The sequence below is a fragment of the Chenopodium album genome, chromosome 12 (assembly GCF_948465745.1).
Source record: "Chenopodium album chromosome 12, dcCheAlbu1.1, whole genome shotgun sequence".
Taxonomy (NCBI): domain Eukaryota; kingdom Viridiplantae; phylum Streptophyta; class Magnoliopsida; order Caryophyllales; family Amaranthaceae; genus Chenopodium; species Chenopodium album.
Genome location: NC_137845.1, coordinates 10535542 through 10552610, shown reverse-complemented (window position 1 = coordinate 10552610; position 17069 = coordinate 10535542). Strand labels below are relative to the sequence as shown.

General features: G+C 35.3%; 4 protein-coding genes across 4 annotated transcripts; all 4 read right to left on the bottom strand.

Moving 5' to 3' along the window:
- Positions 1 to 880: 880 nt before the first annotated feature.
- On the bottom strand, positions 881 to 4531 carry LOC145571939 (quinone-oxidoreductase homolog, chloroplastic-like). Its single transcript, XM_081630956.1, has 4 exons — positions 4373 to 4531; positions 2875 to 3016; positions 2093 to 2184; positions 881 to 1910 (listed from the first exon to the last, which is right to left on the bottom strand). Exons 1-4 carry the CDS (start codon positions 4436 to 4438, stop codon positions 1221 to 1223), a joined length of 990 nt encoding a protein of 329 aa, XP_081487082.1. The 5' UTR covers positions 4439 to 4531; the 3' UTR covers positions 881 to 1220.
- A 509-nt stretch (positions 4532 to 5040) lies between these two features.
- Positions 5041 to 8658, bottom strand: LOC145570305 (quinone-oxidoreductase homolog, chloroplastic-like). The gene is made up of 4 exons (XM_081629342.1): positions 8528 to 8658; positions 6792 to 6933; positions 6159 to 6250; positions 5041 to 6028 (listed from the first exon to the last, which is right to left on the bottom strand). The coding sequence occupies exons 1-4, from the start codon at positions 8567 to 8569 to the stop codon at positions 5339 to 5341; spliced, it is 966 nt and encodes a 321-aa protein (XP_081485468.1). The 5' UTR covers positions 8570 to 8658; the 3' UTR covers positions 5041 to 5338.
- On the bottom strand, positions 8583 to 12477 carry LOC145570303 (quinone-oxidoreductase homolog, chloroplastic-like). The gene is made up of 5 exons (XM_081629340.1): positions 12372 to 12477; positions 11718 to 11899; positions 10429 to 10570; positions 9455 to 9546; positions 8583 to 9272 (listed from the first exon to the last, which is right to left on the bottom strand). The coding sequence occupies exons 2-5, from the start codon at positions 11781 to 11783 to the stop codon at positions 8583 to 8585; spliced, it is 990 nt and encodes a 329-aa protein (XP_081485466.1). The 5' UTR covers positions 11784 to 11899; positions 12372 to 12477.
- LOC145570304 (quinone-oxidoreductase homolog, chloroplastic-like) lies at positions 11820 to 15249 on the bottom strand. The gene is made up of 4 exons (XM_081629341.1): positions 14912 to 15249; positions 13865 to 14006; positions 13232 to 13323; positions 11820 to 13114 (listed from the first exon to the last, which is right to left on the bottom strand). Exons 1-4 carry the CDS (start codon positions 14975 to 14977, stop codon positions 12428 to 12430), a joined length of 987 nt encoding a protein of 328 aa, XP_081485467.1. The 5' UTR covers positions 14978 to 15249; the 3' UTR covers positions 11820 to 12427.
- Between the last annotated feature and the right edge of the window lie 1820 nt (positions 15250 to 17069).

Below are 17069 nucleotides of genomic sequence, written 5' to 3'. Positions count from 1 at the left end.
AGAAAATTAAGTAAAATAAAGAGACAAGTTATAAACCAATATACTTTAGAATGAGAGAGTAGCGAAGATATGTTAATATATGGTCAAGTATTGGCCCATAGCTACTATTTACATGGTATGTAAATAGCAGCTACAAAACAAAACAGTGGTGAATTTACTAATTAGTCCTTCTATATGCATCCCAAACAAATAGCAACTATACACTTAATTACATTATATATCTAGAACGAGAATGAAAAAACAAAGTACTCAGGATTTCGGTCTTAAGAGTGAATATTTTGGTCTTTTGGAGGTGTTTATTGGGTTAACCCTTAGCGCATAACTCCTATTGATTTAGCAAACATATAGGATAAAAATGTACCTTTACATGTACAATAGGTGACAGGTGGTAAGTGTTTTGGAGGAAAATATTCAACCTATATGTTTATAAAAAGTACCACTACATGCATAATAGTACACAAAATGTACTATTCAGACAATTTATACTTTAATTGTATATTATACCTGCATAATAGTACATCATGATACATTATAATGTACCACCGTAGAGTAAGTTTTTTCCAAAAGGTTATCAAATTTACATTTTTGCCCTCCTATGTGTCTTGTACATGTATAGGAGCTATGCGCCTATATGCACTCGTGTTTATTGACTCATACGAAGTAGTTTTCTGTGCAAAAAATAAGACACATGGGGTACAACGGTTGGTGGCAAAGGGTAACTCAATAATTTTGAGGTCATGGGAATCAAATCCCTGATTCCCCTCCAAAACTCATTTATCCTAACCAGCAAACCAAGAAGATCTTTATTTAAGATTGAGCTCAAAACCACCAAGTTGAAGATAAAAGGACTAAAATTGATCCTATTATTTCCATGATTGATAACTTCATGTTACAAGAAATGAATTTCACCTATAAACTACTAGTGAGGTTAACAAGAAAGTAAGAAACACAAACGATAAGTACTACGGGAGTGGATTATGTTTAACAACTAACACACCCTCCTTGCCTCTAATCACACATAAAGAGAGTAACTTTACAAGATTATGTTTTACATGTTTATAATCAAGAAATTGGTTGATGCCGAAAATATTACATGCCAGCACCTAATAACTTTTCCATTTAGGATGTATACCTTTAATATTTACAAACACTGTATAATTATGAACTTGAATGTTTATTACCGTCAACCAATTTGCAGTGTCTGCATCAATATAATCTGTTCAAGGCTCTATGACAACCTTTCCTGTAGCATGACCGCTCATTATCCTACTCCAAGATTCTTCAGCGTTCTTCAAGGGATGTTTCGAGTCTATAACTGTTTTAAGCTTTCCTTCTTTCACCAAATTCACCACATAATCAAAGTTTTCTGTCTTTGGAACCAAAAGCAGAGGAACCAGCTGCTTCTTAGAGAATGTCAGCTTCTTCAAAGCAGAAGTGATCATTGCACTTCGGGTGAAAGTTAAATCTATCACCTTGCCTGTTGCACTCAAATTGGGTTCGAAGGTGGACCAAGGGATTCCGCTTGCACCATGGATCACATAGTCATATTTCTTTCCTGACGGACTATTTAAGGACATCCCTTCCGGAGTTTTGTAGTCAAGAACCTCATCTGCCCCTAAGCCCTTGACAAAGTCTAGGTTGCGAGCTCCACATGTTGCCGTTACATGCATGTTTCCCATCTTTGCCAGTTGGACTGCATAGTGGCCCACACCCCCTGATGCAGCTGTGATCAATATGTTCTTTCTTTCACCACTTCCATCAAGCTTGATGTTTGCAGACTGGATGAGAGCTTGGTGAGCAGTAAGGGCAGCAACAGGTAAGGCTGCACCGTCAGGTGCTGATACTTCTGGTGGTCTGGTAACAGTCAGGTTCTCCTTTGCCACGGCGTATTCAGCCAGTGCACCTCCAGTCTGTCAGTCAACATATTAATCTGTCACAACTTTGATTCTCCCACACAAAGCTCACACTTATTGGTTTGACGAGATAGAGCCTCTATAATCAAAAGAACAGGTGCGGCATGCCCCTCACTCATACTGAGTTCAACAAATCTATTCTGATTAAAAGAATTAGACCGGGGAAGCAAGCAACTTACAGCATGGCTAAGAATGGCCACGACCTTGTCACCAGTTTTGAATCTCTCTACAGCAGATCCAGCCTGAACTACCTCCCCAGCAACATCAGTTCCTGAACCAACACAAAAGGCGGCCTTTAGCTATAAAAAAATAGGCAAGATAAATCATCTTCCATGCAAAGAATTGACCAGCTAGAATCAGAAACATTAATTTAACAAGCTACACATTGAGAACATTTTAAGGAAAAATTTCGCAGCCACATCCCTTCCAGAAGAATAAAAATGGTAAGAACAATTTTGAACATGATGTACACCCAGTAATAAATTAAAATGTCAATATAACAACTTCATACAATAATATAAAGAGAGTTAATTCTCCAGCATATATGATATAACACACTGGTATAATACAACACCATTATCTGCATCCTAATAAAATAGCATTGATCTGCTTCAAACATTTGAGATTTCGAAGTTCCAACACAATTCACCATCTACAGTCTTCTCACAGGAAAAAGGAGTTTACACTGATTACCACTAGTGCAATATTGACTGACAATGGCAAAAGGTTTACAAAAGATAGGTTAATAGCTTTAGGCTATCATTCTCAAAATAGTTTGAGTCTATCACTCTCTAAATATGGCTCGAGGCCATAACTCGCTAGGTTTCCCAATACAAATTTCTGCCTACCATTTTCTTTCCCTCTCTCTCTATTTACTAAGGAGTAAGGACTATTAACCTAGTAAAATAATATTACTAGAATACGCATACTACCCCTCCTTAGGTTAGTCTATTACACATACCAGGTATTGTGGGGAACTTGCGGGGTAAAAAGGGCCGTAGAGCACCTGCCTGTATCTTCCAATCAATCGGATTTAGAGTTACTGCCTCAATCTTGAGCAATACCTCATCAGCTTTTGGATCAGGAACAGCAACCTCAACATGCTGCAACATAAACAAAACTAATGAGAAGACATCAAGATAACATTTTGGTTCAAGAATTATTCACCTGCTTACCTACTCAATAAATACATCATAATTTTAAGCACACTGCATATACCAATAGATTAGTTACTATGAACAAAAGTTCAAAAGTAAATAACATTATACTCTCCTTTTTTTTTTCCCCTAACTGATTCACGTAGTACGATATGTACACTTTGGATAGGCAGACGTAGTACGATATGTACACTTTGGATAGGCAGACCTAAAGTTCAACAAAAACATATGAAACATAAAATGAAACGGAAAAGTAAGGCCGAAATTTCCAACCAAAAAAAGCAAAACTTTCAATTCCAAAGGACGGGGACAGAGGACAGACAACCAGGACATATAAGATATGGACTTAATCCAGATGATGAACTAAATCACATTTATTTCAGCACTATCTTAACAGTTTAATTAGTTGCCATAAAACCTCGAATAAATTCTATTGATCTATCAAAATTTATCTTTATATGTGTGTTCAGCAAAATATAGCTATATACTTCCTTTGTACTTTTTTACTTGTTTCTTTTATCAAGCTTGTCAATGCAAACCTTTAACGATCAATAACTTTAATTCTCCACAATTAAAAACCATAAAAGTTATATATCATGATAGTACTTATTGAGACAGATTCAAAAAGATCTCATGTGAATATGTTCTTCCTTATATATTATTCACAAAATACGGTCAAAGAAGGGACGGTGAATAGTGTAAAAGTGGGTCAAGTAATAAAGAACGGAGGAAGTATGAGAGTAACTGTTAGCTGTTAACAAAGTGTTACCCATTACCCACCCCTAATCAATTGACTCTTGTAGAGAATCTCTTAAATCCTAATCTTCATAGTTAATACAACAGTAGTTGGTAAATTAGATGATTTTTGCAACTTTTGGGCCCAAAATTTAGTTTCTTCAACCCTTTCAATCAATTATATTCCTAATTTGATCTATCTTTTAATTCCTAAAGCAAATGAACTTATAGATCCTCTTCAAATATCAAGTCCATCAAACAGTCAAATAATCATATAACTACAAATATATAAATAAAGCAAAACAAAACCCCATTTGTTAATCCACCTTAATTTCTCTAATATATTCATTTTATATATAAAATTAACAACTTGGCTATCTATATACTATCATCTCCAAACTTACCTTTTCAATTGCCATTGCATTACAAGAAATACATATACAAAATTTTAAAAAATACCCAATTAATACCAACAAAAAAAAAAAAATTCAAAAAAAATTCAATCAAATTCGATGGAAAATTGAAATTTAGATAACAATTAATTTATTTTTTTTCAAAAAAAAATACCTTCAAGGAATCAGCTCCACCGCCATAGCCTGAATATTGAAGGGCGTGCATAAGTTTGGAAGCCATTTGCACGTCAGATGATACTTTGTCATTCTGAGTTTTAGGTATTTGTCATTTGACTTACATAGTGTTTTTTAGGAGAGTTTCTTTTTGTTACAAAATCACTATCGATGTATGATATGAACACTATTGGCATTTGAATATTTGATAATGGAATGCGTGGTCTACACGAATTTCAAATTATGTTTAAGTATAAAATAAATAAATCGGCACCTTTCTGGTGCGGCTGACCACTTCAAATAAAACGGTTCAACTTTAAAAATAACGGAAGACGGGATTTGAAATTTAGGTCTGAAATGATTTGGGCCTTAGAATGCATTGGGTCTTATTTTGATAACGCAATTTTAGTAAAATTTAATAAAACTCGGCATTGCACGAGGCTTTAGCTAGTTTCACCTATAAACACATATTACTATGAGCAGTGGCGGAACTTGGAGCTAGAAATTAAAAAGATCTTTGTATTCTCACTCAAAACCAACTCATCTATATTACAACTAACATAAATTAATGCAACATCTATTAAATAACTAAAACCAAGGGGGAGGCCAAGGCCCACCCTAGCCCCCCCTTGGTTCCGCCCCTGACTATGAGGTTAACAAGAAACACAAATGAGACCTTAATCAAATACTAGGAGAGGCTAGAGAGTAGATTATGTTTAATTACACATTTACACCCTTGCCTCTCATCACACACAAATTAAACACACAAAAAGTGTTTAATTTTACAAAATTACAATTTACATGTTTATAACAAAGAAATTGTCTGATAAAATTATTCTATGCCCAAAACCTAATAACTTCTCATTAGGACATGTAACTTAAACAATATACAAACACAATATAGAAAATATACCATTATACTGTCAAGCAAGTTATGGCGTCTGCAATCTGCATCAAAATAATCTGTTCAAGGCTCTATGATAACCTTTCCTGTAGCATGACCACTCATTATCCTACTCCAAGCTTCTTCAGCTTTTGTCAAGGGATGTTTCGAGTCTATGACCGTTTTCAGCTTCCCTTCCTTCACCAAATTCACCACATAATCAAAGTTCTCTGTCTTTGGATTCCCAAGAAGAGGAATCAGCTGCTTCTTAGAGAATGTCAGCTTCTTCAAAGCAAAAGTCATCATTGAACGTGGGCTCGGAGTCAAATCTATCACCTTACCAGTTGCACTCAAATTGGATTCAAAGGTGGACCAAGGAATTCCGCTTGCACCATGGATCACGTAGTCATATTTTGTTCCTGAAGGACTGTTCAAGGACGCCCCTTCTGGGGTTTTGTAGTCGAGAACCTCATCAGCCCCTAAGCCTTTGACAAATTCTAGGTTGCGAGCTCCACATGTAGCTGTGACATGTGTGTTTCCAAGCTTGGCCAGTTGGACTGCATAGTGGCCCACTCCCCCGGATGCAGCTGTGATCAATATGTTCTTTCTTTCACCACTTCCATCAAGCTTGATGTTTGCAAATTGGGTAAGAGCTTGGTGAGCAGCAAGGGCAGCAACAGGTATGGCTGCACCTTCGGGTGCTGATACTTCTGGTGGTCTAGTAATTGTCAGATTCTCCTTTGCCACGGCGTATTCAGCCAGTGCACCCCCAGTCTGTCAGTTGTAATATAAATCAATCACAACCCACAGAAAGCTGATTTAATTGTTTTATGAGATAGGCCTCAGTCAAAATAGCAGGTGACTGAGATAGCTAAGAATGAGAATGGGAAAGCAAGAAGCTTACAGCGTAGCTAAGAAAGGCCACAACCTTGTCACCAGTTTTGAACCTTTTTACAGCAGACCCGATCTGAACTACCTCCCCAGCAACATCAGTTCCTGAACCAACGTGAAAAATGGTCTTAAGCTGAAGAGGGATCATGAAAGACATAATCACTGTCGTCCATGCAAAGAATTGCCAGCTAGAGTAAATATCACTAATTTACTATGCCTTCTTAAGCTTTTACACTACGTCACTACACATTGAGAACAATTAAAGGAAAATGGTTGCAGCTACGACACTTCTAGAAGAATAACAATGCTAGTAGCAAATCTTCTGTGTTCCGTCAAACTTGACATACATAAGTGAAAACCAAGAACTGCACTTTTCATTATGAAGTGAATACATTAGCAGAGAGGGGGGAAGAGGGGGGGGGGACTCATGCAATTTATGAGAGTTGAATGGACCCAAAATCTTGGGGTTCATAGTTGCAGTGCCTTCCACCCACCCCTCAACCTCATTCCCAAAAGGAAGAACTAAATGCAATCTAAATTCACATGATTACAAGTTTGACAAAACATAGAAAATGACGAGTAAGCTGCTCGTGTAAACAGAGTAAATAAACTACAGCAGCATCGCCAGTATGAGAGTATGACATACCAGGTATTGTGGGGAACTTGCAGGGTAAGAAGGGCCGAAGAATTCCATTCTGTATCTTCAAATCAATTGGATTCAGCGTTGCTGCCTTAATCTTAACCAATACCTCATCAGCCATTGGATCAGGAACAGCAACCTCAACATGCTGCAACTCAGACAAACCTAATTAGAAGACCTAAAAATTACATTTTGGTTCATGAATCAGTCACCTGTTGAGAAGACCTTAACCTAATGACAGGACTTAAATAAATGAAAGTACAAGCATAAATCATCAAATAGATTTCAGAACTCCCAAACTCTCAATCTTCGAATAGCATCGACACTTAAAAAAATACTGTGTTCATCCTGCCAAAGGCGGGATTAACGAGATCAAAACTCAAATTCCTACGACGTGTTACTGATCACCCTAAACAAATTGACTGTAGTAGAGACTCTATTAGATTCTAATCTTCATATTATATCTAAAACATTATATTAGACTGCATATTTTTAGTTTATACTCTGTTACAGACCAGTAGATACACCTAACCATAACCTTATGGAATAATTCTCATTCTTCAACCCTTTCAATCAATTAACTTCCTAATTCGCTGTTATATTCATTTCTACAACTATTGGTTTCATACTTCCTTTCCAAATTTCAAGTCCATCAACTAGTCAAATTATTATGATTATACTACTAAGAATATAATTTCAACTTTGTGTTTATTATACTATCATTCCCCAAATCTATATTCTCATTTGCATGCAGCCCAAAACATACATATACAAAATAAGAAAATAACCAAATTAATCAAGAATTGAAAAACCAACCAAAAACATCAATCAAATTCAATGGAAATAAAAATTTTGATAACATTCACTTCATAAAATAAGAAAAAAGAAAAAAAGAAATAAGGACCTTCAAAGCATCAGCTCCACCACCATAGCCAGAATATTGAAGAGCATGCATAAGTTTGGAAGCCATTTGTGCTTCAATATGGGCTTATATGAGAGTATATTTTCGTTATAAAATCATCTATAAGTATGGTCAGTTGATCACTATGATGGCATTTTTTACACATGACAAGGATTGAATACATAGTTTACAGGATGCCCACATTTGTACGAAATTGAAAATGTCAGCCTATTCAATGATTCAAAGTTTTGAAATTGATAATTAACAGATATATATAAATAAATTCGTATTGAATACAATGGGTCAAATATTATGATTAAAATGATTTTAATTCATTAGGCCCTTCCCCTCCCATTGCCAACAGCTTAGATAGCAAAAAAACAAAAAAAAAAAAAAAAAAAAAAAACACACGTTGCAATTACTTTGAAAAAAGGGGGGTAAAAATTAAAAATTTGAAAATCCGCTGTAACAATGATAATCATATACTGGTATACTATTCAACCTTTACAGCTAATGATAAACTAACAAAACTTGCTGCTGGTTCTAGTAGCAATATTACAAGTTTACAAGATTAAATTTTACTTATGACATATTGATAAGTTGCTGCAAATATACGTCGTAGTACAATGACTGGAGAGTGGATTATGTTTGATAACACCCCCTCGCCTCTCATCACACGCAAATTAAACACACACAAAAAGTGATTAATTTTACAAGATTACAATTTACATGTTTATAACCGAGAAATTGGTTGACGAAATTATTATATGCCCAAAACCTAATAACATCTCATTAGGAAGTGTAACTTCAATATATGCAAACACAATATAAGAAAATATACCATTATAATGTCAACCAAGTTATGGTGTCTGCATGACTGCATCAAAATAATCTGTTCAAGGCTCTATGATAACCTTTCCTGTAGCATGACCGCTCATTATCCGACTCCAAGCTTCTTCAGCTTTCGTCAAGGAATGTTTCGAGTCTATGACTGTTTTCAGCTTCCCTTCCTTCACCAAATTCACCACATAATCAAAGTTCTCTATCTTTGGATTCTCAAGAAGAGGAATCAGCTGCTTCTTAGAGAATGTTAGCTTCTTTAAAGCAAAAGTTATAAATGCACTTGGGGTGGGAGTCAAATCTATCACCTTGCCTGTTGTACTCAAATTGGGTTCAAAGGTGGACCAAGGGATTCCGCTTGCACCATGGATCACGTAGTCATATTTGGTTCCTGATGGACTATTCAAGGACGCCCCTTCTGGGGTTTTGTAGTCGAGAACCTCATCAGCCCCTAAGCCTTTGACAAATTCTAGGTTGCGAGCTCCACAAGTAGCTGTGACATGTGTGTTTCCAAGCTTGGCCAGTTGGACTGCATAGTGGCCCACACCCCCAGATGCAGCTGTGATCAATATGTTCTTTCTTTCACCACTTCCATCAAGCTTGATGTTTGCAAATTGGGTAAGAGCTGCGTGAGCTGCAAGGGCAGCAACAGGCAGGGCTGCACCTTCAGGTGCTGATACTTCTGGTGGTCTGGTAACTGTCAGGTTCTCCTTTGCCACGGCATATTCAGCCAGTCCACCCCCAGTCTGTCAGTCATAATATTAATCAGTCACAATTTTGATTTTTCCCCACAGAAAGCTCACTTATTTGTTTGACGGGATAGGGCCAATATGATCAAAATAGCTAGTGTGGCATGCCCCTCACTCATAGAGTTCAAAAAAAATCTATTCTGATTGAAAGAATTAGATTGGGGAAGCAAGCAACTTACAGCATGGCTAAAAAGGGCCACGACCTTATCACCAGTTTTGAACCTTTTTACAGCTGATCCAACTTGGACTACCTCCCCAGCAACATCAGTTCCTGAACCAACACAAAAGGCGATCTTTAGATACAACGGATCATGCAAGATATAATCACCTTCCATGCAAAGAATTGATCAGCTAGAATCATAAACATTAATTCAATAAGCTACCATTTGTACTATGCCTTCTTATGCTTTTTATACTACACATTGAGAACATTTTAAGGAAAATGGTCGCAGCCACAGCCCTTCCAGAAGAATAAAAATGGTTATAACAAATTCCGAACTTGATGTACACCCTGTAATGAATTAAAATGTCGATATAGAAGCTTAATAAAACAATATAGAGAGCGTCAACTCTTGAGCATGTATGATATAACACACTGGTATAATACAACAGCATTATCTGCATCCTAAAGAAACTAGCATTGATCTACTCCAAACATTTGACATTTCCAAGTTCAAACACAATTCACCAGAGGGGGTTAACTCCAGCCACCGATTACCACCATCCACAGTCTTCTCATAGGAAAGAGAGCAGAGCGCGGATAAACAAATCTACTCGTACACGTCAAGTGAAAACTGAAAACCAAGAACTGAACTTTTCTTTTTGAAGGTTATGCATCAGCAAGAGTGGGGAGGGAAATAAACTCCTGCAAGTAGATGAGTGTTAAATGGACCCAAAATATTGGGGTTCATAGGTGCAGTACCATCCACCCATCTAGTGCATTGTGCAGGGTCATCCACAAACCCCAAACATAATGCCCAACAAGAAAAGCTAAGTGCATTCTAAAATCACACGTTCACAAATTTGAAATAACACAGAGGATGAAGATCAAGCTGCTTGAAGAGTATACAATATTAGTTGCAACAAGTTAAGCCACGAGCAAAGAGTGTAAATAAAACTATAGCAACATTGCTGGTATGAGTGTATGACATACCAGGTATCGTGGGGAACTTGCGGGGTAAGAAGGGCCGTAGAGCACCCGCTTGTATCTTCCAATCAACCGGATTCAGTGTTGCTGCCTCAATCTTAACCAATACCTCATCAGCCTTTGGATCAGGAACAGCAATCTCAACATGCTGCAACATAAACAAAACTAGTGAGAAGACTTCAAGATAACATAATTTGGTTCAAGAATTATTCACCAGTTTGTTGTTTAAGTTACTTTTACCTACTCAATAAATGCATTATAATTCAAACACACGGCATATACCAAAAAATTAGAGACTAAGAACAAAAGTTCGAAAGTATCTCTCCTTTTTTTACTACTAGTAAATGATTACAAAAGTCAGCTCACTTAGTATGATATGTGCACTTGGATAAGCAAAGCTAAAGTTCAACAAAATTCATATGAAACATCAAATAAAATGGCAAAGGAAGGTTGAAATTTCCCACCAATAAAAACTTTCAAAACCAGTATATATACGAAATTTACTAGATCTAGAAGATGAACTAATTCACATGTGTTTCAGCATTATCTTAACAGTTTAATAAATTTAGTTCCAATGATCTCAAAGTTATCTAAAGATATCTTAAGGATGAGCAAAACACAAAATTAAAAATACAAGCATTATTCATGTAATTGATTTCACATTTCCCAAATTCTGTATCTTCAATCCACAGGGTGGGCATCCTTCCAATGCAGGATTAGCAAGTTCAAAAACATCATATGGGTTGGTAAATCAGAAGCATTATTTTAGCAACATTTGAGCCCAAAAATTTTGGTTTATAATAGACTAGTAGATGCTCCCAGCCACAACCTAATGGAATATACATCATTCTTCAACCTTTTCAATCAATTATATTCCTAATTTGCTCTATTTTTCAATTCCTAAAGCAATTGAATTCGTAAATTCTTATCAAATTTCAAGTCCATCAAACAGTCAAATTATTATACAACTAAAAATATATAAAAAGAAAACAAAACCCCATTAGTTATTCTACCTTAATTTCTCTAATCTATTCATTTTACAGTAGTATATAAAATCAACAACTTGGTTATCTATATACTATCATTCCCCAAATTTACATTTTCAATTGCCACATTACAAGAAATATATATACAAAATTATAAAAACAGTAAAACACCCATTTAATAACCCACCCACCCACCCCCCCCCCCCCCCCCCAAAAAAAAAAAAAAAAAAAAAAACCAATCAAAATAGATGGAAATTAAAATTTACATGACAACTTTTTTAAAAAAAAAATATCAGGAAAAGAAAGGACCTTCAAGGCATCAACTCCACCACCATAGCCAGAATATTGAAGCGTGTGCATAAGTTCGGAAGCCATTTGCGCATCAGATGTCAGATGATACTCCCTCTTTCAAGTCTCGGTCTTCTTACCACAGTTTGAGGAGGCCTTTCTGAGTTTTTGGTATTCGGCTTATTTTTTGAAGAGTTTCTTTCCTTTATACAATTGTTGAATATGAACACATTATTATAAAATTACCGTATTCGTAATATAAAATCACTAATTCAACATTATTGACATTTGACAAGGATTGAATACATATTTTACAGGATGGCCACATTTGTACAAAATTGAAACTGTCAGCCTATTCGACAATTTACAGTTTTGGAGGTGATACTAACAATAAACAAATCTTACAATAAAAAATAATCTTAGTTCAATGATAGAAATAAGTTGAATATTAGGGGGGGGGGGGGGGGGGGGGGAAACCATTTATTAGTTTGATAAGTTGCTACATATATACTTAGAACAATGATATGCATAACATAGACTTAAAGAACTAGAGCTGGTGACTTAGGAAACGACATGAACCCTAATCGAAGTTATTGAGGGAATGGGACACCCACACAAACCCAAGTAGAGGATTATATACTAGTATGGCAGTATGAAGTACTTCGTATCACATACCTAAAGCTCTGAAATCTTTAAGCCAGTAATAGTATCTGTCTATACGTATTTTCTATTCAAAGCTCTATTATAATCTTTCCCGTAGCATGTCCACTCATTAATCTACTCCAAGCATCTTCAGCCTTACTCCAGGGATGTTTCGAGTCTATGACTGTTTTAATCTTCCTTTCCTTTGCCAAATTCACAACATATTCAAAGTTCTCTATCTTTGGAGACAGAATTAGAGGCACCAATTGCTTCTTAGAGAATGTTAGCTTCTGCATAGCAAATGTCATCATCGCACCAAGGCCAGGAGTCAAGTCTATCACCTTACCAGTTGCAATCAAATTAGGCTCAAATGTGGCCCAAGGGATGCCCATAGCACAATGGATCACATAGTCGTATTTCTTTCCTGAAGGGCTTTTCAAGGAAGCTCCTTTTGAGGTCTTATAGTCAAGAACTTCATCAGCGCCCAATCCCTTGACAAACTCTAGGTTACGGGAACCACATGTTGCCGTTACATGTGTGTTTCCAAGCTTTGCCATCTGCACTGCATAGTGACCCACACCCCCTGATGCAGCTGTGATCAATATGTTTTTCCTTTCACCGCTTCCATCAAACTTGATGCCTGCATGGGTAAGTGCTAGATGAGCAATAAGGGCAGCAAGAGGTAGGCCAGCGCCTTCAGGTACTGATAATTCTGGGGGTCTAGCAACTGCCATGTTCTCCTTTGCCACGGCATATTCAGCCAGTGCACCCCCAGTCTGTCAGTCGCAAAAAAAAATCAGTCACAACTTTGGTTTTCCCCACATCATTTAAGAAACTATATATTTCCAATTAAAAGCACAAGGATATTAGAAGCAACTCAGCAAGAAACTTACAGCATGGCTAAACAAGGCCAGGACCTTGTCACCAACTTTAAACTTCTTTACAGAAGATCCAGACTGGACTACCTCCCCTGCAACATCAGTTCCTGAACCCAAAAAAGAGGTGGTCTTCAGCAATAATTGAAGAATCTTGCAAGGTTATCATCTTGGCTTTAATAAAAACCATTATTTCGCAAAAGTTTAATCCATGCAATGAGAACATTTTACAGAAATGGGGTGGCCATGGCAATTCCAGGAGAATAATAATGATAACTGATAAGGACAATAATATAGCAATTCAAAATTAAAAGTGTATCCTGAATCTGGTATTTAATACTCTGAACATTTAGACACTTATGCAATACTAAAAGATTACATTATATGGTTTAAACCTTGAGATCTCTATTAAATGTCAGTTAATCACATTCTCCACAGAGAGGACACCACTAAGTACCACCCAATCTACAGCTTTCTCAAAGGAAAGAAGGGGGTTGCAGAACAAAACAAATATGTCAATGCCCTCAATGAAAAAACAAGAGGCACAGGAAGGTGATAATTTTAACTGCTTAGTAAGTATGCAATTTTAACAGCATGAAGTTAAACCTCAAGGGAAGAACTGAAATTAAGAAAAAATGCAGTATGACAAACCTGGTATATAAGGGAACTTTCGGGGTAATATGGGCCGAGGTATGCCCTCTTGTATCTTCCAATCAAATGCGTTTAAAGATGCAGCCTCAACTTTTAACAGGACCTCATCAGCCTTTGGATCAGGAACAGCAACCTTAACACGCTGAAACATAGATAACAACCCCCATGAGAAGACTTGCTGAAGGCAGGTATAAGAAGTTAAAAACCTACTAGTACATCATAAGGATTTAATCCAACAGACAAGTAGCAATTGTTCTGAGCTCTAATCACCACATTTCAACCCCATATTTCAGCAATTTTCAGTCTAAAAACGAAATTAGAACAAAGTGTAAATGATCCTTTACTCCTTAGCCCTAAAACTCCTAACCATATCTTTTTAAATTGGGTCGAACTTTGTAATAGCTATGAATAGTCATTGACTCCCAGGAAAGGGTAGAAAGATGGGACATACAATGCATTATAGACGCATGATCATTACGCTTCAATCGAGTTATTCTATTCCACCTCTTAGAAAGAAAAGAACTTAAGTTTTGTACAACATTTATTCAAGGGTGACCTATTCATAGGAGGAACAAGAATCGTTTGCACCATTGTTTTTATTGTATATTCGAGCATTATTATATACGAGTACATAAATAACATCACACATGTTGTATGCTAAGATCAAAATATAACCATCACACTTATCTTTAATACAGCTAATTGATAATATGTTCAAAATACAATATACTTCGTGTATAATAGTGATATATTCATTGCAGTATTCAAACCAAGAAGATTCAATTTTATTCAAGTTTTTCCATCATCCCTCAATTAATACAGCACACAAATGAAATTGTAGTTTGATAATTCTCTAATCCTAAAAATCATAAAATTAGCATCTTTATTCCAACTTCAATTTATCTCCTTAAATACCCAATTAAAAACTCAGATAGAAAACCAGAGATTAATAAAGTATTATAAAAACCCAAGTGCAAAATCATTGAAATAAAGGGAATTGCAAGATTAATTACTATAAGAAACCCAAAAAAAAGGGGGAGAAAAAACCTTTAATGCAGCAGCTCCACCACCATAGCCAAAATACTGAATAGCATTCATTAATTTGGGTGCCATTGCTCCACTGCACTTGGAGGAGGATTAATTGGGGAGTTGTGGTATTTATTCAGCAAATGACTGCAATTTGCGATATGAAATTTCTAAGTGGAATTTAATGAGGTCAGTCGTCTCTGCCGCCATGGAAGAACATTGACTACAAATTCTTATCTGCACCATGGACCACCTCGCAGAATCTCTCTTCACTTCTTCTTCTTCTTCCTTCTACTACTTCCTGCCATCTTTACCATCTTTTTTTTTTTGTTAATATTTTGTTTCCTTCTTTTACATAATCTCTCTTTTTTTTTTTTTTTTTCTAAATCTGATCTCTTTTTATTTCTTTCTCGATTTTAATTCATTCCCTTTTTTTTTTTTCAAATTCTTATTTTCTCTCACCTCTGTTCTTTGATTTCTTTTTCCCCGTTAAAATTGTCGATATTCCTGAAGAAATTAATCCTGATAGTTAATTATTATGAATTCATTGTGATTAATATTAATTTATTTTTGATTTTGAGATAAATTTGTAGATGAAATTATTGTTTTAATATCTATTGAATTTGTTTAAACTAATCTGATCGATTTCAATTCGTAATTCATTATGATTGATTAATTGATATTTTTTATCGTTCTTATTAATTTGATCGATTAATTTAGTTAAAAAATTCGAACATTGCATATTTTGAACATTTAAAAAAAAAATTCTGAACAATTGCAAATTTTGAACATTTAGTAAAAATATCTGAACAATCGCACTGTACCATGTCTATACTTTTGAAAATTTAGTAAAAAATCTGAATGATTGCAAATTTTGAACATTTAGTAAAAAAAATCTGAACTGAACATCGAAAATTTTGAACATTTAGTAAAAATACTTCAACAATCGCAATGTACCACGCCTATACTTTTGAACATTTAGTAAAAAAATTTGAACGATTGCAAATTTTGAACATTTAGTAAAAAAATCCGAACATCGCAAAAGTTGAACATTGAGTAAAAATATATGAAAAATCGAAATGTACCACGCCTTTACTTTTGAACATTTAGTATAAAAATCTGAACAATTGCAAATTTTGAACATTTAGTAAAAAAAATCCAAACATCGCAAATTTTGAACATTTAGTAAAAATATCTGAACAATTGCAATGTACAACTGCACGCTTTGAAATCGATCAGGCTAGATTCAACAATTCATCTTCATCACTACATGTAGAATAATTTATCGAGTCTCTTAAAATTTCAGTGAAAATAAACAAATTACTACTCTTAACTCGAATTACTACTCTAAAATTTAATTGTATTTGTAACAACTTAAGAATTTTGCATAAATTTATATACATTATACGAAATTTAAATGAATTTAAGAATTGTAATGAAATTTTTCTTGTTCAGTTCAGTTCAGTTCTAATAAGTTCGGTTCAGTTCAGTTCAGCTCATTTCATTCAATGAGAACAGACCCTTAATCTATCATGATTGAGCCTAATTAGAATGATTCGATTGATGATCATAACCTTTAAACGTACAATATATAGGTAGGTGTTATTTATATTGAGTGCTATACATGTTTGACTAGTTCAGAACAATTTTGGTAAAGATATAAAATATACTGATACATGATCATGGCCTAAATTTTCTATTTTGTCCATTGATTTAGTTGTTGTACTTGCTCCATCTTATATTACTTATTATACTGTATTTATAACTTCTTAAACTACTTGCTGCATTTTTTTTTATTATATTGTGCCACTCTATTTATTTCTAAACTTAGGTTTCATATATAATCATCCAATTTTCTCTTATACCTTTGTAAAAAATGTGTAATTTGCTCATGAAGCCTGCTTATTGTGATAGATCGATGGAATACACAATATGCGATTGAAAAGTGGCAATAATTAAAAGTACGGGCAATGATAATACTTGCTTCATTGCATGCTTTGGGCTAAGAACACTTCCGCATAACCGGTTTCAACTCTCCCTTGAATTTGTTCACTCGTATTCCTTACCACAAATCTTTTTAGCTATCAGTTTCTTTCAAGTGAGTAAGACCGGGACGGGCTAACTCACGCTAAATAATAAGCTTGCCTTTTCCTTGTCTTTCGTTTAATTTGACTTCATA

What these genes read in the sequence shown, in the direction of transcription:
- LOC145571939 (XM_081630956.1), bottom strand. Translation starts at nt 4,438, where the DNA reads ATGGCTTCCAAACTTATGCACGCCCTTCAATATTCAGGCTATGGCGGT. An exon ending in CAAGTTCCCCACAATACCTG is followed by an intron (nt 2,185 to 2,874) that starts GTATGTGTAATA and finishes GTGTTGGTTCAG; the next exon opens with GAACTGATGTTGCTGGGGAG. An exon ending in TGGCCATTCTTAGCCATGCT is followed by an intron (nt 1,911 to 2,092) that starts GTAAGTTGCTTG and finishes GTTGACTGACAG; the next exon opens with ACTGGAGGTGCACTGGCTGA.
- LOC145570305 (XM_081629342.1), bottom strand. Translation starts at nt 8,569, where the DNA reads ATGCAGTCATGCAGACACCATAACTTGGTTGACATTATAATG. An exon ending in ACTTGGTTGACATTATAATG is followed by an intron (nt 6,934 to 8,527) that starts GTATATTTTCTT and finishes TCTGAGTTGCAG; the next exon opens with CATGTTGAGGTTGCTGTTCC. An exon ending in CAAGTTCCCCACAATACCTG is followed by an intron (nt 6,251 to 6,791) that starts GTATGTCATACT and finishes ACGTTGGTTCAG; the next exon opens with GAACTGATGTTGCTGGGGAG.
- LOC145570303 (XM_081629340.1), bottom strand. Translation starts at nt 11,783, where the DNA reads ATGGCTTCCGAACTTATGCACACGCTTCAATATTCTGGCTATGGTGGT. An exon ending in GTGGAGTTGATGCCTTGAAG is followed by an intron (nt 10,571 to 11,717) that starts GTCCTTTCTTTT and finishes TTTATGTTGCAG; the next exon opens with CATGTTGAGATTGCTGTTCC. An exon ending in CAAGTTCCCCACGATACCTG is followed by an intron (nt 9,547 to 10,428) that starts GTATGTCATACA and finishes GTGTTGGTTCAG; the next exon opens with GAACTGATGTTGCTGGGGAG.
- LOC145570304 (XM_081629341.1), bottom strand. Translation starts at nt 14,977, where the DNA reads ATGGCACCCAAATTAATGAATGCTATTCAGTATTTTGGCTATGGTGGT. An exon ending in AAAGTTCCCTTATATACCAG is followed by an intron (nt 13,324 to 13,864) that starts GTTTGTCATACT and finishes TTTTGGGTTCAG; the next exon opens with GAACTGATGTTGCAGGGGAG. An exon ending in TGGCCTTGTTTAGCCATGCT is followed by an intron (nt 13,115 to 13,231) that starts GTAAGTTTCTTG and finishes TGCGACTGACAG; the next exon opens with ACTGGGGGTGCACTGGCTGA.